The sequence below is a fragment of the Alternaria viburni genome (assembly GCF_023758015.1).
Source record: "Alternaria viburni strain BMP 2772 chromosome Unknown scaffold_2, whole genome shotgun sequence".
Lineage (NCBI taxonomy): Eukaryota > Fungi > Ascomycota > Dothideomycetes > Pleosporales > Pleosporaceae > Alternaria > Alternaria viburni.
The window spans coordinates 269,026-291,295 of record NW_026055771.1 but is presented as its reverse complement, the minus strand read 5'-3'; the positions used below and the strand labels follow the sequence as shown (position 1 = coordinate 291,295).

Here is a 22,270-nt window from a genome sequence, read left to right as displayed (position 1 = left end):
CTTGCAGGCGATATCTTTACCTCAAAGTGGGCTCGAGGTTGGACTGGACATCCAATGCTAATAGCGGAAAGAAAGGTGTTTTTGTATGTCGTTCGCGGCAGTGACGCCTTTCTTGTACATGTAATAGTGTTGGCCTACACCTGGGCCCTACGATCAGTTGATGTGAGACTACATGGCGATATGTGGGGACTGCGATAATATCACCCTGCAACTACCGGGTATCTACCGATGCTCGAGTATATCGTGTGTCGATCGCAAGAGCAACGGGTGCTAAAATTAGTCGGTGCGGCTGAAGACCAAAGCTCGAAGCCAGAAAAAGCGTCAATAAAGAAGATGATTTCTGATCAGATAAGAACAAGGTCGATGAGTCGACATGAGTCGCGATATGCAGTGCAACCATGGCGAAGCCCTTGCTGCAGATCAGAGCGTTGAGATGTACCGAAGACTCGTGTGTGAGTCTAGAATGAGCGAGAATGAGTCGCGAATAAAGGGCGCGGTCGGGTTGCCGAAGATGGATGCCGGATCAGAACACCAATCTCAAGACGGGCTAACGTGCGTCTTCAGCGTGTCCTGAAGTCGGTATTGGAACGTCTAAAATATGGGGGTTCCGACGACGACGAAAGATGGCCGACTCCTTTACCGGTTGTATAGCTAAGTCCGACGAGCGAGGCTTCTTTTGCTCCAGAGCGGGGTGGTAGCTGGAAAGGGCTGATGCAGGTTGTCGGGCCGTTGGCGTCGAAGCAGCGGCGGAATCAACATGACTCGATGCCAAGCCGGTGAAGTTGCTGGCTGACAAACGCGAGGTGGACGCGGGTGGAGCCAAAAGCATGCACGCAATCACACCCAGCGGAGACAAGCGACTCCACGAGATTGTTCCCGTTTGATCCTCCTCAACAACAGCATGCCGGCGCCCATTGTCAACATGTCTGCAGGCTCTGTGTTGGGTGCCTCACTTGCAGAAGCACCGCAGTCGACGTCAGAGGCTTGCACGGAGCTATCCTCGGACTGACGTGCTGAGCCGCATAGTGTTTGTAGCCTTGCCCAGGGATCTCATCGTCATGTCTGGCGGAATCTAGCCGACGTGCATAGAATGTGACTGTACTGTCGATCATGGTGCGACGGAGTGACTCGATTGCGCATTTGATACGCCGTCTCCGTGCGAAGCTGTCCGCTGAAGAATGCGCGCGCGTCAAACTCTCTCACCGTCGTGCTCCTGCGGATTGATAGTTGCGACAATAAGAGATCTGCCTAGCCGCACGCGGTGCAGCTCCTTAGGATTGCCCACCGTCTTTAACCCTTTCCGATCTCGAGACCCACTCGGTGCTCTTATCTCCGTCGTGTACTGCTTTCTTATTTTATTTAGCCGTTGCGACAGCCCTCGCGCCCTTTGCTGTGCTCCTGTTTTGTTTTTCGAGATATCCATACGTTCCTTATAATTCGCTTCTTTGCCGTGCCTGCAGCTGAGTGAGACATCGCCGCTGCCTGTACCGGTTCGCTACCGCTTAATTCAACCCAGGGTGCGCCCTGTACCGCCGCCGCCATGGACAACGCCAGCGTACAACATACGCAGATCCAAGAGCACACCGAGGGCACCACTTTTGAGGCTATTCATCCCAATCGCAACCACCTAAACCGCGACGACGCCAGTATAAGGACTGCTTCCGTCACCGACAGCACTGCGCGCAACTCGGCGCACAACGAAAAGGGTTTCAGCAATGTCACGGGTGGAGTCAACATTCAACGTGCCGAGGCCGACTTTGCGGAACTCTCAAAGGAACTCTCGCGTACCAGCAACATCTCGCGCCGATTGAGTCGCGTACAGAGCAAGCAGAGTCGCAAAGACCAGGCCATCACAGACGTAGAGAAGGCTACTGTTGAAGGCTCAGACTCGTCCGATGAGCCCTTCGATCTCGAGGCAACCCTACGCGGTGGTAAAGATGAGGAAGAGGCAGCGGGCATCAAGTCGAAGCGCATTGGCGTTGTGTGGGACGGTCTCACCGTCAGCGGAATTGGTACGACTACTCGGTGCACGCCTCACGCAAAACATACGCTAACTCTCGCACAGGTGGTGTGAAGAACTATGTCAAGACCTTCCCCGACGCGTTCGTATCTTTTTTCAACGTCTTCGAAACCGCTGCCAGCATTCTCGGCCTTGGCAAGAAGGGCAAGGAGTTCGACATTCTGAAGGACTTCAAGGGTGTCGTCAAGCCTGGTGAGATGGTGCTCGTGCTGGGAAAGCCCGGCAGTGGTTGTACCACGTTCCTCAAGGTCATCAGCAACCAGCGATACGGATACACCAAGGTCGACGGAAACGTTCTGTACGGTCCATTCGACGCCGACTTCTTCGAGAAGAGATACAGAGGAGAGGCAGTCTACTGTGAGGAGGACGAGAACCACCACCCCACGCTCACAGTCGGACAAACACTCGACTTCGCGCTCGAGACCAAGGTCCCGGGAAAGCGCCCTGCCGGACTCTCAAGACAAGATTTCAAGGAGAAGGTCATCGACCTCATGCTCAAGATGTTCAATATTGAACACACCCGCAACACCATCGTCGGCAACCCATTCGTCCGTGGTGTCAGTGGAGGAGAGAGGAAGCGAGTCTCCATCGCCGAAACCATGATTACTGGTGCTTCGCTGATGAGCTGGGACAACTCGACAAGAGGATTAGATGCTTCGACTGCTGTCGATTATGCGCGTTCGCTTAGGGTGCTCACGAACATCTACAAGACGACAACCTTCGTGTCTCTCTACCAGGCTTCCGAAAACATCTACAAGTGCTTCGACAAGGTCATGGTCATCGACAGCGGCCGACAAGTCTACTTTGGACCTGCTCAGGAAGCCCGCGCCTACTTCGAGGGTCTCGGGTTCAAGGAGAAGCCCCGCCAAACCACCCCCGACTATCTCACTGGTTGCACCGATCCTTTCGAGCGCGAGTTCAAGCCCGGTATGAGCGAGAAGGACGTTCCTTCAACACCCGAAGCGCTAGCCGAAGCCTTCAATCGATCCGAATCTGCGGCTAGGCTCGATGCTGAGATGGTAGCATACAAGGCCCAGATGGATCAGGAGAAGCATGTTTATGACGACTTCCAGTTGGCTGTCAAGGAGTCCAAACGCCACGCACCCCAGAAGTCTGTTTACTCGATTCCGTTCTATCTCCAGGTCTGGGCTCTGGCGAAGCGTCAATTCTTGCTCAAATGGCAGGACAAGTTTGCCCTGGTTGTTTCTTGGATCACCTCTATCTCTATCGCTATCATTACTGGTACCGTCTGGCTCAATCTCCCTGATACCTCTGAAGGCGCCTTCACTCGTGGCGGTGTTCTCTTCATCGCTCTCCTTTTCAACGCTTTCCAGGCTTTCTCCGAATTGGCATCCACTATGTTAGGTAGACCGATCATCAACAAACATCGCGCTTTCACTTTCCATCGACCATCAGCCCTTTGGATAGCCCAGATTGGAGTCGATCTCTTGTTTGCATCTGTGCAGATTCTGGTCTTCTCCATTATCGTGTACTTCATGACGAACCTGGTGCGAGACGCTGGAGCCTTTTTCACATTCGCTTTGGTCATCATCACTGGCTACCTTGCCATGACATTGTTCTTCCGAACAGTGGGATGTCTCTGCCCCGATTTCGACGTCGCAATCCGTCTGGCTGCTACGATCATAACATTGTTCGTACTCACCTCTGGTTATCTCATTCAGTGGCAGTCCGAACAAGTCTGGCTCCGATGGATCTTCTACATCAATGCCCTGGGACTGGGTTTCTCCGCGCTGATGATGAACGAGTTCAGTCGTCTGGACTTGACCTGTGCCGGCAGCTCTCTGATTCCTGCTGGGCCTGGGTACGATGACCTCAACGCCCAGGTTTGTACTCTACCTGGCAGTGAGGCTGGTAACCCCATCGTTTCTGGCACCAACTACATCAAGACCAACTTCCAATGGGATCCTTCAGACCTCTGGATGCACTACGGTATCATGGTTGCTCTCATTGTCGGATTCCTTCTCGCCAACGCCTTCCTCGGAGAATTCGTCAAGTGGGGTGCCGGTGGCCGTACAGTCACCTTCTTCGTGAAAGAGAACAAGGAACTCAAGGAGCTCAACGCCAAGTTGCAAGAGAAGCGTGATAAGCGTAACCGCAAGGAAGACAGCAGCGACCAGAACTCAGATCTCAACATTGCGTCCAAAGCTGTCCTCACATGGGAAGACCTTTGCTACGACGTACCTGTCCCCAGCGGAGAGCTCCGCCTGCTCAACAACATCTACGGATACGTCAAGCCCGGACAGCTGACAGCACTCATGGGTGCCTCAGGTGCTGGAAAGACCACACTTCTCGATGTGCTGGCCAACCGCAAGAACATCGGTGTTATTAGTGGTGACAAGCTAGTCGATGGTAAGGTCCCTGGTATCGCGTTCCAACGTGGAACTGCCTACGCCGAACAACTTGATGTCCACGAACCTGCTACAACCGTCCGTGAGGCACTCCGCTTCTCCGCCGACCTGCGACAGCCGTATGAGACACCTCAAGCCGAGAAGTATGCCTACGTTGAGGAGGTCATCGCCTTGTTGGAAATGGAAGACATCGCAGACGCCATTATTGGAGACCCTGAGAGTGGTCTAGCCGTCGAACAACGCAAGCGTGTTACCATAGGTGTCGAACTCGCTGCCAAGCCTGAGCTCCTTCTGTTCTTGGACGAACCTACTTCTGGTCTCGATTCTCAGAGTGCTTTCAACATCGTCCGTTTCCTTCGCAAACTTGCTGCCGCTGGCCAAGCTATCCTGTGCACTATCCATCAGCCCAACTCTGCTCTTTTCGAAAACTTCGACCGATTGCTCCTTCTCCAAAGGGGTGGCCAATGTGTTTACTTCGGTGACATCGGCAAGGATGCCCATGTTCTCCTCGACTACTTCCATCGCCACGGTGCTGACTGCCCTCCGGATGCCAACCCTGCCGAGTGGATGCTAGATGCCGTCGGTGCTGGTTCCGCTCCTCGCATTGGTGACCGCGATTGGGCTGATGTATGGAGGGATTCTGAGGAATTCGCTGAAGTCAAGCGCCACATTGGTCAGGTCAAGGAAGAGCGCATGGCTGCTGTTGGTTCTGCCGAGCCAGTTGAGCAAAAGGAGTTCGCTACACCGATGTCTTACCAGATTAAGCAAGTTGTCAGACGCCAAAACTTGTCTTTCTGGCGCACTCCCAACTACGGCTTCACTCGCCTCTTCAACCACGTCATCATCGCTTTGCTCACAGGTCTCATGTACCTTCAGCTGGACGACTCCCGAGCATCTCTGCAATACCGCGTGTTCATTATCTTCCAGGTCACGGTTCTGCCAGCCCTCATTCTCGCTCAAGTTGAACCCAAGTACGCTGTCCAACGTATGATCTCTTTCCGTGAGCAGATGTCCAAGGCATACAAGACATTCCCATTCGCGTTGTCTATGGTTCTTGCGGAGATGCCATACAGTGTGCTTTGCGCCGTTTTCTTCTTCCTTCCTCTTTACTACATCCCGGGCTTGAACTCCGACAGCTCGCGCGCCGGATATCAATTCCTGATTGTACTCATCACTGAGGTCTTCTCCGTCACTCTGGCTCAGGCGATTGCTGCGTTGACACCAACCCCCTTCATCGCGTCCTATGTCAACCCTTTCATCATCGTAAGTCAACATCAATGCCCTCTTGAAGCATGAGCTAATTTTATTTTCAGATCATCTTCGCTCTCTTCTGCGGTGTCACCATTCCCAAGCCCTCAATCCCCAAATTCTGGCGTGTATGGCTCTATGAGCTGAACCCTTTCACGCGCCTCATCGGCGGCATGATTGTTACTGAACTTCATGACCTCAAAGTCCAATGTACATCTGGCGAGTACAACCAGTTCAGCGCCCCACAAGGCCAGGAATGTGGAACGTACATGAGCGACTTCTTCTCCAGCGGTGCGCCCGGATACCTCCTCGACAACGCCACCGACGTCTGCAATTACTGCGCCTACAAGGTCGGCGACGAGTTCTATCGACCTCTTGGATACGAGTTCAGCAACAGATGGAGAGACTTGGGTATCTTCGCTGCTTTCATTGCCAGCAACTTGGTAATTCTTTTCGTCGCCGCGAAGTACCTCAACTTCAACCGCAGATAAGCGGCCAGTTGGTGGCTCGACATATGTCACCACTCAGTGAGTACCACAAGGGTACACGGCGTCCCATACTGCGTTCGGTGCTACACGATCCACACCTCTGTGTGGAAGTGGGCGCCCGTTCTGCCTGGGAACTGCCGTACATAATCCCGCCGCAGCTGCGGCTGCATAAACGTCGTTCCGCATTTCAAAGTACTGTGCGTTTCTTGCGACATAGCATTGTCTCATTCAAAAGTACACTCTAGACTTGCAGTTTGGATATCCAATTGGGCGGCGTTTGGTTGAATGACAACACTGAGCTCGCATAGCTTCTTCACATATACATAATCCTAGTCTCATCAAATCATCACTGTACAACTATCGTTCAAAACATCGATGCTGCGTGAACTCATGGTGCTGTGGTGCCACATCATGAATCAATCGTCTTTGTTGAATCTTTGGTGCGCGCCTGTCTCATATTATTGCTTCACGACTACTCCTTCCAGTAGTCTCTTTGACAAATTGTCTCGCATTGTTCCGTGGTCGCCGCTTCTCTTCTAAACTCTTTCATGCTCTTCGTTAATTACCTTTGTCTTTGTACCCTCTTGCAGCTTGCTGTGTAACTATATCGACATTCATTTTGCTAGTGCATCATCGCACTATCTTGTTATGGCACCAGCGGCGCAATACCGTGAGACATCACGCACTATCACTACCACTGCGAAAGATTCTGAACAGCCCACCACTAATGCAAAAGACACGCAGTACGACTACAATAGCGCCTCGACGTTCAACTGGCCGTCTGCGACACCTAGTTTAAAGGCCGGGCTTCGCTTTCCGATCCCGCAGATTCAGGGAATCATTCCTGGCATGCGTCGCACACTGCAGGCTGATTTCGCTGCACGGTCACTCCCACATTCACCCAGACCTTCGTATGACGTAGCGCGACTGGAATCGTCAAAGGGCTCAACAACAACACCGACAACGCCGAATGCAGACACATCGCCATCACCGCACCGCTCATCATACCCCCGCGTCTCACCACCCGGTATCCTCTACCCAGACGCTATCGTACCGCATAGCGCGACACAGTACTCGAATCCGCTACAAGACCCAAACGCCATCACACACAACGAACTTCCCTATCACCCGAGCATTATGGGCCGTGTAGACTACGAACTAGCGTACCTGGCTCCAGGGTACAAAATACTCTTTGTCGGTACCATAGCAATTCTCGCACTGGGTGTTATGTGGACGGTGATTACTTGCGCCATAAGCATGAGGACGGGATCGAAAGCAGGGAGCGCAGAATGGAAAGGGAAGAAAAATAACGGAAACAGGAAGGAGGAGAGGAGGCCGATTGACAAAGTGAGCAAGTACGCACATCGACATGGAAGCCAAAGTGGCATCTCGATAGACAGAGGGCTGGATTCCGCCGTGGATAGTGACAGCGCTATCACATCAGCGGCCCAGATTCCATTTTCCTACCTAGGAGATAACGGGCAGGTCGTTGAGAGTATCGAGATGAAGTACAGACCACAACACACAACGTCCAATTACAACCGCCCAAGGAGTCGAGCAATGCGATCCGAATTCCAAGATCGCACATATACAACACACCGCCGTTTTTCGTCTTCGCCTTCAGCGGGCCCACGATTCGGTCTTACAATTACACCAACACTCTCTGTCCCTCCTTCACCGACTCCATCTACATCCGGCAGCACGTCGCCGATTAACCCTTTTCTCGACCCTCCTCCCAACGGTCTCCTCAGCCCTGATGTAAGCGCCACACTGGTAAAGCGAAGTTCGCTGGAATGGCAAGCCGAACGAGCCGCCTTCTTCGCTCCCACGACGCCAACCTCAGTTCCAGCGTCTGGATCAGTGTCTCCTGCGTTGAGTTATACCGCAGAGGACAGCAACGAGACGTTTGAACTCAATCTCTCCGATATGGAAGCTTTGGAAGCTGGTACAGCACATTCCGGGTCTTCGACTCCTGGCAACAGAGGTAGCAGATTGGTCCGGAAGAGCAAGAGTTTTATTGACGAGGGTATCGGGATGATGGAAGGTGTTGTTGATGGCGTTGCTGCGAAAATAGCGAGGTGGACGGATGATGATGGGGGAGATGAGGCCTTGTTGTTGCCCGTTGCGCGAGGGAAGTGAACGAGCGCGCTGCAGTCTGGTTGTTATATGAACGAAAGATAACAAAATCTCAAGGCGATGTAGACTTCTAGGTTCTTCTTGGCTATACAGTTTGTACTTATCTGATTAGTAGATTAGGGTGAACGCTCGCTATTGAATCAAAATGCACGATATCAGTACTTGAGCAGCTGAACGGTGAGTCATGTAAAGGACGGATTTGAATTACAGCCGCGCGAGCGCGGTGTCTCGGAGCAAATGGTATCATCCAAGCAAGCCCCTCTCCTGGAACGCCAATAGTAATGCCTCGTATGCTCTCTCATAGATAGCTCAAATGTCAAAGTCCTTCCTAAGGATCTCCTGCACTTCGAGATCCATCTTCTTCTCAATCAAGTGGGCGGCCACGAGATTGCCGACCTTGCTGACGAGCTGCTCTCGCACGTCGTCAAGGTCTGGTGCTGTGTATGTTCCCTCTTGTTGCTCCCTTTGTCTCCGCTCTCTTATGCTCTTGGGCACCAGGGCGGGGAAGGAGCCTACGAGTACTGCAAGTAGTATCTCAGTGTCGTGCCTCGTGCTCTCGTCGGCGAGCTTTTTAGAGAGGAAGTCATCGTTGTACATCTTAATGTTCGGTAGGATGAGTCCTCTCAGTGCGTCACCGGCGCCTAGGACGAGGAGCAACGCTTGCAGAGCGCCAAAGTGTGTTCCAACTGATTTGTCGGGATCCATAAACTGCTTCAGGCAGGTGCGTGCGATTCGTGCCTTGAGGCCTTGATTCGACGACGCGTGCTTCCGGCAAATGTCTTTGAGGAGGTGGGCTGCAAGCGTTCGCAGGTAGAATGCATCTTGGGTAGCGCGGTTGTGGTCGGGCATGGTTCCGTTCAGCGTCTCTGAGGAGGCGTTGGATGGCGCAGGGTTTGCTGGTCCTACCTTGCCGCCTGTGCAGCACGTCAGGATGGGCGGTACCATGTATGCCACGTAGGGATCGAGGTAGATGGCCTGGTTCTTCAACAGCGCCTCTGCGGCACGCATCATCTGTGTCAAGATGAACAGGTTCTTCATATTGTGTGTAACCTTTTCGGCTATGAAGCTAAGGAGGTAGGTCGTCAGCTGGTGAATGCCCGGCTCCGTCGAGATGGCAGCAAGTGCCGCGTTCTGCCATTCGATGTTCGTCTCGTCGATGAGGGCGCCCGACAGCTTGTTGAAAAGCTCTTGCGATTCTTTGGATAGCACGTGTTTGACGAGCGGTTTGACGTTGACGTTGTCCAGGCCGTTAGCCGCGGCCAAGTGAGGGTTCGCGTTGGGTCCCTTGGGCAGGAGATCGCCGGTGTTGGTGTTGGGGTTCTGAGGTATCGAAGGCTGGACCCCTTCGACGGCGAGCCAGTGTGCCGTGAAGGTGATTTCCCGTGGCACCTTAGGCAGTGGGGCATTGATGAGCTTCTCGAAATCGACCTCCTCGTCTTCGACATAGTACAAGGGCTGGCCGGGCCCCAGCGAAGCCTCACCGAAGCGCAGCGGCCGGGTAGACTCGTAGCCGTAGAGGGGCTCCACATTCAACACCTTGAGGGCATTGGATATATCCTGTGTGCTCAGGGTGGTCCGCTTCCCGTGTCGCATGAACTTGAGGGCCTCCTCTAGCACCTGTGCCAAGCGGAAGTCGACGTCGCGTGCCAGCTCTTCGACGACATTGTCGGCAAGTGAGGCGATGCCCACCGATTCGGCCACGTCGCGTACATTGTCGGGGTTCCAGACCGAAGACATGTTGGCGGGGCGCAGTGCGATGTGTGAGGGCTGGGGTGGAACTGGTGGGGCTGTCGGGTGCGGGCGCGCTGCGTCTAATGAAGCGGAAGGGGTGAAGAGAGCCGATGGGCGGGCGGCGAGGGTATCACCAGCCGGGTGACGCAGGGACGGACGATGTGATTGCTAGCCCTACGACCCAGTGAAGCACATGTCGGACGGGCGCATGCGACGGTAGTGGACAGCGCCGTGGAGCAGCCGAGACGGTCGCTTCTGGATCTGGAGTGCGTCTCGAATAGGCGATTCTAGGCGACTGGCGGGAGTGCGAGGCTGGGGGGGATTGGCGTAGAGTGAGTCTGCCTGAAAGGAAGTCGCGATGCTCCAGGGCTCGCGTTGGCCTTGGCGCGCCGTCACGTCCGAGCGCGCCGGCCTTGTTGTCTGTGACTCGTCTCACCCTCACCACTTCACCTGTCCGAACTGCGCAGGCTTTCACACCGATTGACATCCTCGCCAAAGCTGCATCTATCCATTTCAACAACTCTATATCATGGCTCAAAAGTGAGGCTATGTCGACTGGTCAGCCGTTTGCTTCACTTGAGTATAGACAAACATCGTCTGCCATCACCTACTGATCGTCCCAAGTCCTAGCACGGGAATGCGTGCAGCTCGACCAGCCAATCAAAGACTTTAGCAGCTGGGTGCGAGGCGTCTAGTCATGCCCACGAACGAATGGAAGTATTCGTGTATCCATCTTGACATCATGGCTTCGTAGACCGCCATTTCAGAAGCCTACAGTTGGAGGCAAAGCAATCTTCCCAGGCACCTTGCACAAGGGGATGTGCGGCTGCGGAGCATCTTCCCCGCCGCCTACTTAGTTGCAAGCAGTACTCAACCCTGGTAGTCACACAATCGGTCGACTGTCGCTCGCCGTGCTCTCACCCGTCGACACGTTGTTTACCGCCGTTCAAGATGGCATCTTCTACACCCCAGATCAAGCTTTCTTCCGCCCGGGGAAGACTCTTATTCGCCGCTTGTGCACCCTGTCTGCCAAACCAGCATCCCATTCCAGCACAACACTTTAGACTTAGTCCTTCCTGACGCCACCCGTCTATCCGCGCGGACGGGCCGCTGCGATTCTGATTGCCTTTGCCTGGCTTTTTGGGTCTGCCAACTAGACATACGCCCCTGTACGCCACTAGGTGGCCTCTTATGGTGTTCATTGGGAGTGTAGGAAAACCTTGCCTCAGACTATTTAATATCGAGACTACGTTAGTGTTTTGTCCTCCAGAACAGTCTTCCACTCCTTCGCACATACAGCTCTTTGACTATCATCTTCCAATCCCGCGTCTGACCCATCAATATTACTGCTCTACGATCGATTTGTAACTACCACACGAACAGCATGGGCATCACTACGAGATCTTCAGTGGACAATGCCTCTGATCTGGTCAACGCACGCTCGGTTCATGCTCCATTGAGCTTATCAATGTCTACACCGCCGCAGGACCGCTCAAGAGATGACCCACCGTCACCTCCACCCCAGCCCCCGCCCAGCCCAGCACACTGGAACCGTATTGTCCCGGTAAGTTCTACTGTATATCGCATCGTATGATGTAGCTAACCCCACGCCAAGCTTGACCTTCTTGCACCACTGGAGATCTGAAATATAAGGAGACGAGTTGTCTCGGTGAGTATGAAACGTTCCCACAGACCTTTACCAAGTCTGACTTTACTGAGTAGAAGTAGAATTGCTTTTCTTCATAAAGCAGCCACCAGGTTACATTCGACCGCGGCATCGGCATGTTCTTGTTTGATCCTCCCTTAGTCGTCTGGCCTTGCATGCCCATGTATCCTGCCAAGTATCGCTCTTCTCATGCGACGAGCGCTGGACTTTCTTTCGAATGTATGTTAATAGGTCAAACAAGGGTCATGGTGGCGTTTGTATGTTCTTGTCAGTCGCTAGGCGCGAAGCTCTCCGAGCTGAGTTGCCGTCGTCGTCACACTCCGTGCGAGACGTTTCCTTTTAAATTGAAAAGCTTCACATTTTCGATGCCATCGTTGTTCTTCCCCGATCAATTGTGTTGTACAGCTTGCCAGAATGTCAGAAGAACCTTCAACTCCGCCTAACGGCCAGTAGGTATTGCAAGCATTTACCATAAGCACTGAGAACTTGACCTAGCTCTACCGAATCTAGATCTGTACGATCTCAGGTCCCGATAGCGATGCCCCATAATTGCTGATGGTGGTACCTTCCAGCTCGCTTGACCCGCTAGCGCGCACTAGTCGCGTCAGGGTTTTCGGCTTTTCCAGATTCGCAGAATCCAGGCCTGCGGCTCCACTCGACTCCAGCTGACAGTACGTATACGTACATCACATCCACGTACGTCAACAGTCAGAAAATTAACTCAAAATACGGCTCCCTTCACCTGGCTAGGCAGGAATTCAGCCGAGGCACAAGACGTACTGGGCACTGAGCTTGACTGCAACGCTCCTGTAAGACTTGGCGCGGGATCGACAGTCCCACTATCCGCCACCAGCGGCTACCCACCTAACAACACCTGCCACTAAACGGCTGAGGGGACAAACACTCTCTCACCACCCTGCTGCTGACCACAGCTTCTGACCGCCGCCCCTCCTTCCTTCGCGTGCAGACCACCCAGCATGGCTGCCGACAAGCAAGGTACCGAGGAGCAGATCCTCCAATGGTACTCCAACCTCTACAGCCGCCGGGTCGACCTGGTAGGCGACTTTGCAGGCAGTGAGCGCTTTCTCGTACACGGCGAATCACTTTTGCTTCAGTGCTTCGGCGACCCACAGATCGATTTCGACCCTGGATATCAATTGCTGCACGCATCGTACGCCGTCGAGAAATTTCTACAGGGTCTCGTCTCTCGAGGCTGCAACTTCCACATTGCCTTCTTCGACGAACATCAAGATCTTTGCGTACCCCAGGATGCGTCGCCAGCCATAAGCGAGAAGTACCTGCTTGCACGAGCAGCTATCATCCGCCATCTCAAGGTCAACCTGCCAGATGCTGTCCCAGAGATTGAGATCAACACCTTCTCATCAGTATCATCCGATGGCTTCACGGAGTATCTGCGTGCTACAGACATTTACTTCGTCTTGTGTCATGACGGAGCTTCCTTCACTGATATCCGCAAGAGGCTGGTCCTACAGAAGGACCTTGATACCCTACAGGGTGAAGACAAGGATGTACAGGAGCGCCAACAAGAGTACAAGACTTCTTTCCGCACATTCATATACAGTATGATGCAGCGGGGCTACAGTGCGGCACTTGTGAATGGACTGGAATGGGCCGATACCAAAGTCGTCACAACGGTTCTGGAGCATGCACGCTCTATGACGCTTGATGTCTCATCAGCAGTACGTTACTACTACAGTCCATATCCCTATAAACTTTGCACCTCCTAGCTTTTTGTCATGAAAAGTTTCCCCTTTGATAGCTTCGTCTGCTAATAACTTTGATCAGGAGCCCCATACAAACAAGAGATTGACCGATGTCGTTGATCTGTCGCACATGCGCGGCTTTCTGCAGACGATCAGGACTTCTTGTGATCAACTCCTAACTGAGCGCGAATACCTGACAGTACTGGTAGCTTCAAAGCTCGCAGCTTCGTATGCCGATCTGTCGGCTGTTCTACTGCAGCATGTAGCATTGCTTTCGGAGCTTCCACTATCTGATCGTATCATCAAGCAGCGCGATATTCCGGATGACGTCAAATCTTTCATTCTGGACTTCTGCCACGAGGCGCGCAAGTTTATTGGTAGTCCTGCATGGGCTGAAGCCTTCAAAGGCCATCCGGACTGCGATTTGGCGGATCTCATCGACGGAAGACTTCTTGCACAGTGTGCGCGTAATCCTGCCACAGAGCCCAGCGAGCATCTCCAAACCCTGCTCAAGGCCACAGCAGCTCTGGACGTCCACGATCTCCCAGCTCAGCCAAAGGCTATTTCCACAACAAGCACGGACACTGCTACGGCCAAGACCAGCGATGAAGAGACAACGACGTACAAAGTTTTGCCCTTCTCGAACGATGTTTTCGATCCTCATCTGGCGCCTATCAAACTAGATGTGTCAAAGTCCGGAGGCAAAGCAGACCCGACTACTGCTAACATCTTCCGCGAAGTTACGCATTGGCATAACCAGAGATCGTTGAATCAGAAAACAAAGGTCGTCGTCGAGAAAGATCCGAAGATAGCGAAGAAGGCTCTCCGCCGAAACCAGTTCTTCATGGCCGAGATGACTTCGTACGCCGCCAGTCTAACAAACGCCGTTGGCAAGGTACTAGATCCAGAGACCATCACTCTCGGCGACAAGTCGAAAGCAGGCCAAGCGAAATCTATGACACCGACTCAGACGATCGAGAACAAGCGACCAAAGCAAGCGTCTAGACAGAGCACTAAGAACATTAATGCATCAAAGGAGGCCATGCTTGCCAACATCGCAGCAGGCTCAAAGCGTAAAGATGAAGAGAACGCCAAACAATGGTACCAAGCCTGGACCGTCTCATGTGCGGGCCTTGAGAAGCAGGTCGACTTGGCTTCCAGATACAACAAAGCCAGGCAATACCTAGCCGACCGCAATGAGGCTCAGCGCCAGGTCATTGGTCCCGATGTGCGGATGTACATGCTGAACGTTCTCCTCGAGATGTGGGTGCGATTTTGCCGCGACGGCACCAAAGAGAAGGGTCTTTATGTCGCTGCGCTTCTGTTCGATACTGCTCGGACTATTAGCAACTATGAGACTGTTACTAAGACGATTGCAAAGTGTCTGGCTCTAACGATTGAGCGCCTGAAGCTGCCCACGCTGCAAGTGCCCGCAGAACAAGGCGATCGGAAGCTGCCGTTCAAGTTTGTAAGTTGACTAATACCTTCACAACCTGCAACCGCTAACAGACTTATAGGTTCTGGAAGAGACCGTGGTATCGGATCTAGCCTTAACCCTCTCTCCAGAAGAGTTTCAGCTTCTCCATTGTGGACCGTACTTTGACCGTACGATCGATTCGGCGCCAGATTCCCGTGTACCGTTCGAGCCAGATGCGTGGCAGCGACGCGTGCTGGATGAAATTGATGCTCGCCGCAGTCTGCTCGTTATTGCCCCAACTTCAGCGGGTAAGACATTCATCTCGTTCTACGCCATGAAGCAGGTTCTCGAGGCGAACAACGATGATGTTCTTGTATATGTTGCTCCTACCAAAGCTTTGGTCAACCAAATCGCTGCTGAAATCCAAGCACGATTCTCGAAGAACTACAAGTACAGCCAGTCTGTTTGGGGTATTCACACACGAGACTACCGGATCAACAACCCCACAGGATGTCAGATCCTTGTAACAGTTCCCCACATTCTCCAAATAATGCTGCTGGCCCCTAGCAACGCGAAGAGCTGGTCCGAACGAGTGAAGTGGATTATCTTCGATGAAGTCCACTGTATTGGCCAAGCCGAAGACGGTGTTGTCTGGGAACAGCTGCTACTCATGGCTCCCTGCCCCATCATCGCGCTCTCGGCAACCATTGGCAATGCAGAATCTTTCAATGACTGGCTATCCGCTAGTCAGAAAGCTGCTGGCAATGAATTGGTTATGGTACAACACCCACACAGATATTCTGACCTCCGAAAGTTTGTATACACGCCGCCCGCCAAACGCAACGCAGCTAGCTATCTGCCCCTCCCGAGCAACCGCTCATTTGCACAGCTGGGATTAGACGAACATACAGACTTCGCTTTCCTGCATCCTGTAGCCAGCTTGATCAATCGCACGCGCGGATTGCCCAGCGACTTGTCCCTTGAAGCCCGAGACTGCCTTACCCTATGGCAGAGTATGACCAAGTACCAGACGGCCGAGTACCCGGTAGACAAGTCTCTGGATCCATCTTCAATACTCCCAACAGTCATTAAGAAGGCAGACATTATCAATTGGCAGGCTGGCCTCAAGAAGCTTCTTACTGCATGGATGGCCGATGACAAGTCGCCTTTTGCTCAAGTTCGGAAGGATCTCAGCAGCCCCATATCTGGTTTACAAGAGCATCAAATCGGCGAGGACGCTGGAAATGACGCTGTAGACAACAAGGGACAACTCGATGAGTTGGGCATGGAAATCAGCCACGACATCTCTAGCATACTACCTTTGCTCGCTGATCTGCAGCAACAAGACGCGCTTCCGGGTATCATATTCAACTACGATCGTGCGATTTGCGAGAAGATGTGCCAAACGCTCATGAAGCAACTTGTCGATGCCGAAGTCGCCTGGAAGGAGACTAGCCCGAAATGGAAGATCAAGCTGCAGCAGTGGGAGGACTGGAAGAAGGAGGTACGTTTATCTCTTTGATCAATAACTGCACGTGTAAAACTAACTCTTTTCTAGGTTGCGAGACGAGAGAAGCAAGGCCTTCGCGGAGATGCCTCGAAGGGCATGACTAAACAGGACCAGATGAAAGAAGCCGCCAACGTCGAGGTCAGCACCTTTGCTTCGTTTGATCCGAACAAGCCTCTCGATGGATTCCACTTCGCGGATCACAAGAAGTTGTCACAAGAAGAATTTGCTGTACACGCGAAGGAGCTACGTTATCGTGGAGTCGATGAATGGCTTATCGACGGCCTCATGCGCGGTATCGGTGTCCATCACGCTGGTATGAACCGAAAGTACAGGTACTGCGTTGAGATGTTGTTCCGAAAGGGTTACCTTCGCGTTGTGATCGCAACAGGTACACTTGCTCTCGGTATCAACATGCCCTGTAAGACTGTCGTCTTCTCAGGCGACTCTGTCTTTTTGACGGCGCTCAACTTCCGTCAAGCTGCCGGTCGTGCCGGTCGTCGAGGTTTCGATATGCTTGGAAATGTCGTTTTTCACGGAGTGTCTCTCAGCAAGATCCACAAACTCATCAGCTCCCGGTTACCTGATCTCAACGGACATTTCCCCATCACGACAACACTGGTACTTCGTTTGTTCACGTTGTTGAACTCATCCGAGAATGCGCCGTTCGCTGTCCGATGCGTCAACTCCCTGCTCTCACAGCCACGACTCTACCTTGGTGGCGAGGATGCGAAGATGACAGTCCTCCATCATCTGCGTTTCTCAATTGAGTACCTGCGGAGACAGCATCTTCTGGATGCGCAAGGTGTACCTTTGAACTTTGCAGGTGCTGTATCGCATCTGTACTTCACCGAGAATTCATCCTTTGCCTTCCACGCTCTGCTGAAGGATGGATACTTCCACGAGCTTTGCGCCAAGATCGACACAAACAAAGAAGTGGTATTACGCGAACTCATGCTCACTATGTCGCATCTGTTTGGCCGACGTCACTGTCGACAGGCGGACGAAGAATATGTACGAGAGATCGTGAAGAAGAGCCCATCGCTTGTGTTCCTGCCTTCAATGCCAGAGCACGCTGCGAATGTGTTGCGTCGCCACAACAAGACTACGCTCGATATTTTCACAGCCTACGTGCGCAGTTTCGTCGACCAACATGTTCAGGAGCCGGACAACACGCTCCCATTAACAGACGTCACCGTCGGTGCCGAGGCCTCTCCAAAGTCAGAGAGCCAGAACGTGAAGGCTCGCTCCACTTTTGTTGCTCTTTCGGGATACGATGACAAGTTCGAGTCCATCCACGATCTGTGTAGCACTAGCCGTTCTGGCGTCTTCCTTGAAGAGGCTGTCGTACCTCACGTTGGCCTCTACCCTGAAGATTCCGATCTTCCGCTGAACGCTTACCTTTATGACTTCTTCATGCACGGTGACGTCAACGCTCTGATCACGGCCAACAAGATTCGTCGCGGAGATGTATGGTTCGTACTGAACGACCTCAGTATGACGCTCGCCACGATTACTACAAGTTTGTCGAACTTCTTGGGTCTTGCAACAGAGTCCGATCTCGACTTCATCGACGTCCGAGGTGGTGGTGACGACGAGGAAGAGAACCGGGAAGACAAAATGCTGCCGACCGACACTGCGACAGAGGCCAGTTCAGCCACCACTGCTTCTTCGAGTAAAGTCCCACCCAAGCAGGAACTGGCGTTCCAACCCAAGAAGAAGGCCAAGAAGAAGGTCGAAGAATCATGGGAGGATGAGATGGGTAGCTCTTCCAGCGAATCGGAAGTCGAGGAGAGCTGGGATGCCGAGGACGATGATGAGAAGAAGGAACCGCCCGCTTGGGAGGAAGGCGAGGGCTTGTTGAATGTGCTGAAGGCGTTCAAGGCTCTGAAAGAAGACTTTGACACCAAGTTCAAGGCTATGTGGGCTTAAATGCATCAACGTATAGGCCTGTTTTACAGTGTCAATATCATAGACATTACAGCCCTTAACGAAGTAGATGTTGAATCAAAGAACTCCCATTATCGTATAGCTTCCTCAAGTCGTAAGTTCATACCACAACTCTCAACCCACTTGCATCATGACTGCGATGGCGCAAACTTGACCACGTTCCTCAGTAGATCTGTGCCCGTCTTCTCACAAGCTAATAGCAAACTGTCTATCCCCGGAATGCTTTCCAGCTCATCTTGCGTCTGCGGTCTTGCTCTGATGATCAAATCCAACGTATGGTCTGTTATGATGGGTGGAGCCGTTGCGGATCGAGCGGGTAATTTTCGCGTTACCAGTTTACTGAAAGCCAAAAGCTTTGACCGAGCGATGCGCGATCCGGGTGATAGTGGTGGAATTTGTGTTGGGGTTGGCGCTGAGGCTGAGGCAGGGCCTTTGCTGGCGACGCCGAGGGCGTGGCTCAGGGATGGTTGCTGCGTGAACATTGCTTTCGATTTAGAAGGTGTCGTTGTATCTAGTGGTCGTTCTTCCGATACTTTGCCAGCTAGTGCGGTGCGAGGTGTGGTTATCGTCGGATTTTGTAACGGTTCTCCCGCAGGCCGAGTGGCCTTTTCTGCGTCGGTCTTCACCGGACTCTCCGCGCGTTTGCGCTTGGTGCCGGCGCTTGTTCGCCGACGGCTGGGACTGCCAAAGTCGAGTGATGGGAGGGTGTCGTCAGAGTCGTAAGGGGATGTACTGCCGTGCGACTCGTTGCCATGATTCACACCAAGTTTTGTCTCTGCCATGGTAAAAGATAGGCCAGTGTGTAGCTGAGGTGTCCGGGGAGGCGCGGTTTCGAAAGCAGGAGAGGAATCTCCGGAGCTATCATCTGCAACCTTGCGTTGCACCTTTGGGCGGCGGGGTGTATGCGGCAACTGGATTTCTGGTTCGGATGGCTTCACAGTCCCAGCTGATTGCTCGATGCCGTTCGTGGCAAGGAAAAGTGAGATAACTTCCAGCCACTCATTGCCGTACTTTGTTTGTTGGATCTTTCCAATACCTTTCACAGCAAGCAGACTCTCAGTATCGCAAGGCTGTGCGCGCGCAATGGCTTCTAGTAGAGTGTCGGATATGACGCGAGATGGCTGTATCTTTCCAGTCTCTGCAAGGGATGCTCGCCGAACAGCTAATTCTTCGAATAATGCTTGTGAAATATGATCCAATGTTGACGCACTGGTCTTCGCAGGTGCTGTTTTCTTCGGTACTTTAGAGCTTGTTCTTGTTGTTCCACTCTTCGCAGGTTTGACACCAAAGAAGGCTTCTGTGGTGATGGTCGTACCGTCTCCGACGTCCAACAGTATCGGATCATCTCTCGATGCCTTGCCGCTCAGGTACTTCTCAGCGTGAATCGGTAATGGTGGGGTAGGTCTCATGGCAAGTCTCTTCGCATTCATACATTTGTAAAGCATGAAGCCCGCGTACGCATCTCCAGCCGCGTAGTTGATCTGATCTTTCGACAGGGGCTTGCTCCAGTTGCTTGTCCTCACGTCACCCTTGTAAAGGGGCAGACCGAGCTGCTCCTCCACCTGATGTGCCAAACTCACCAGCTTGACCGACACCAACTCCGGCTTTGCAGGGCCGAACTTTACGAGGCGGTAGAGATGGCTGGATTCGACGGCACCTTTGGGCTTGAGCCCGAAGAAGCGACTCAATCTCGAAAAGTCCGCCTTCAGCACATTGACACCTACTTTGCCAATCTTGGGATCCTCAAGAATGCGTTTCAATGTCGGCGCGATTATGTCTTCGCTTGTCTTCCCTGGGTGCAGTCCGATGTGAAACAACGCGATCTTGTCTTCAGAAGCGAGTTGGATCAGTCCAATCTTGTTCTGCAAATCGTCTCTTTTCCAATCATTCCATGGCCACTCCATGTCAAAACCAATGACAGGTTCCTCAAGGAATTGCTTTGCATATATCTCGGATTGCGCCTTATTCTTGCTATACAGAACTTCGATCTCCTTGTCTTCGGGGCCTCGATAGAGCCGATGACTCCACCATTGTTTTGGTGCGGCTTGAGTAGATGAGAAACCATAGGACTGGAGTGACGAGGCTTTGGGCTTCTGTGGTTGTATGCAGTACGCGAGTGGCCAATGTGGTTTCGGTGGTTTGGCGGGGTCTTTTGAAGCCACGACGGCGTGGCTGGAACTTGCCATTGATGTTATGCCCTTCCAATGAAGATATCGTCCAGGCCCAAGTCGCCGGCGAATAATGATGGATGGCATAGGAGATACCTAGGAGGTATCCCTGATCGCGCGACATGCACGCAACGTGGCGATCGGCGCTAAGAGAAGCACAGACTGTCTTCAGCGCGCGCTCACGTGTGGCGCCCCTAGCGTGTTTTGCCAGACGCTCTTGCCCAGCAGTCCATGGCCACTCCCGGTTGGTCCCATCAATGCTACGTCAGACTTTTGTCTGGAACAGTTGTCGGAATCTGAAAGACGCCTATACTCGTCTCTTTGCTCCAGTTTCGGAGGTTGACACCTTGGCGAAACCCTGACAGGTTTGCAGACGTTCCCCACTGCGTCATTACGGCGGGGATGCAGACCGTGAACCGTTGCGAAATCCGCTACTTCAAACGGCTCTCACGACCTCCAGTCTCGATTTCGACCCCAGATATCTGTGCATCATCTTTTCATAAGTAGGCGCTCTGTTCGGGGGCGCTTCGGAGACCCGGGCAGCGAGATATTGTCTGGACTCTGTCACGTAGCTGAATGAGGAAGGACTGACCACACAGCAGACATTTTCTTCAGCATTATCAATGCCTCCTACGTACGGCTTCTTGCGACACATGAGCGAATTGTCGAAAGGTATGATCCTGGATTTGCTTTAGGCATTGTGGGCGTGACGATTGCCAAGATGTGACAGCTAGGTCTTCACGCAGATGCGGTTTCATAGTCATATGGAACACTCTACGTAAGCACGTCACCTACTATCGGCGCTAGATGCACTGCGACAGACTATGCCACGGCTTCAGCGAATATTCCTTGGGGCCGCGTACTTCGATAATGACGGTATATGTAGGCTGGTAGCCTCATTTCGGGCCGCCTCCAAAAAACCACTTTTATTCCATCCTGTGTACAAAGTTCTCCACGTATTTGTTTATAAACGTATTTTCTTTATGATGCATTTCATACCTTCAGTATTGGTCGCTGGATTAGTGGGTCTTGCGCAGGCGCAAGTACCCTCAGGTTTTACGCCTCAGGCTACCACCAAGCTTGAAGTCATCTTCAATTCTACTATGGTCAACACGGCCGGGCAGCAATTAGCGAAAGCTTGTAAGCTCTTGAATATCTCGAAATAGAATGAAGGTCTGACTTGTCTAGCTGCTGCGACACAACCACAACTTGCATTATCCAGCGCCATGATAGATGCAAGCCAAACATACATGTTTGTGATGCTCGACCTCGATGTACCACCAGCGGACGGCGGCACAGAACGCCGTACACTACTACACTGCATGAATACCGGATTCAAAGCAACGAAGCAACAACTCATGGGCGCGGCCACACTTCTCGCATCATCGGAAAAGGGCCCTGCCCCATACATCCCTCCAGGCCCTCCAGCGACCGACACAGTCGCGCATCGATACGTCGAACTGCTCTTCCCGCAACCTGCTAGTCTGAACATCCAGGCATCAGCATTCGCTGGCGTACAAGATAGGATAGGCTTTGACATCCAATCGTTCATGTCGCAGAACGGTGTGAGTGCGCCGCTCGCGGCAAACTTCTTTCGTGTTGACGGAAGGATAAGCGCAACGGCTAGCGGAACTGGATCAGCAACGGTAGCGTCAGGCGCTGTTGCTACGCCTACGGGAACACCACAGGCCTTCACCGGTGCAGCTGGCGAGATCAGCGTACCGTATGGAACGGCTGGTTTGCTTAGCGGTGTAGCTCTTTTCGCGGTGCTCGTATTGTAGTTTACTATGTATCTTGGACGAATGTTACGATGTTATGAACTGGATCTAGAAGCTGAAATCATGTT

The 22,270-nt window shown here is 52.7% G+C and overlaps 5 protein-coding genes across 5 annotated transcripts; 3 read left to right on the top strand and 2 right to left on the bottom strand.

Annotated features, from left to right (window-relative positions):
- Positions 1–1,540: 1,540 nt before the first annotated feature.
- On the top strand, positions 1,541–6,128 carry J4E79_001026 (uncharacterized protein; the record flags this gene model as incomplete). The annotated part of the gene is made up of 3 exons (XM_049349937.1): positions 1,541–2,012; positions 2,066–5,652; positions 5,703–6,128. The coding sequence occupies 3 exons, from the start codon at positions 1,541–1,543 to the stop codon at positions 6,126–6,128; spliced, it is 4,485 nt and encodes a 1,494-aa protein (XP_049215096.1).
- A 2,442-nt stretch (positions 6,129–8,570) lies between these two features.
- On the bottom strand, positions 8,571–9,998 carry J4E79_001025 (uncharacterized protein; the record flags this gene model as incomplete). The annotated part of the gene is made up of 1 exon (XM_049349936.1): positions 8,571–9,998. The coding sequence occupies one exon, from the start codon at positions 9,996–9,998 to the stop codon at positions 8,571–8,573; it is 1,428 nt and encodes a 475-aa protein (XP_049215095.1).
- Positions 9,999–12,635: 2,637 nt separating this feature from the next.
- Positions 12,636–18,238, top strand: J4E79_001024 (uncharacterized protein; the record flags this gene model as incomplete). Its single annotated transcript, XM_049349935.1, has 4 exons — positions 12,636–13,358; positions 13,465–14,850; positions 14,900–16,303; positions 16,358–18,238. 4 exons carry the CDS (start codon positions 12,636–12,638, stop codon positions 18,236–18,238), a joined length of 5,394 nt encoding a protein of 1,797 aa, XP_049215094.1.
- A 146-nt stretch (positions 18,239–18,384) lies between these two features.
- Positions 18,385–20,442, bottom strand: J4E79_001023 (uncharacterized protein; the record flags this gene model as incomplete). The annotated part of the gene is made up of 1 exon (XM_049349934.1): positions 18,385–20,442. The coding sequence occupies one exon, from the start codon at positions 20,440–20,442 to the stop codon at positions 18,385–18,387; it is 2,058 nt and encodes a 685-aa protein (XP_049215093.1).
- Positions 20,443–21,407: 965 nt separating this feature from the next.
- Positions 21,408–22,205, top strand: J4E79_001022 (uncharacterized protein; the record flags this gene model as incomplete). Its single annotated transcript, XM_049349933.1, has 2 exons — positions 21,408–21,564; positions 21,613–22,205. 2 exons carry the CDS (start codon positions 21,408–21,410, stop codon positions 22,203–22,205), a joined length of 750 nt encoding a protein of 249 aa, XP_049215092.1.
- Positions 22,206–22,270: the final 65 nt, after the last annotated feature.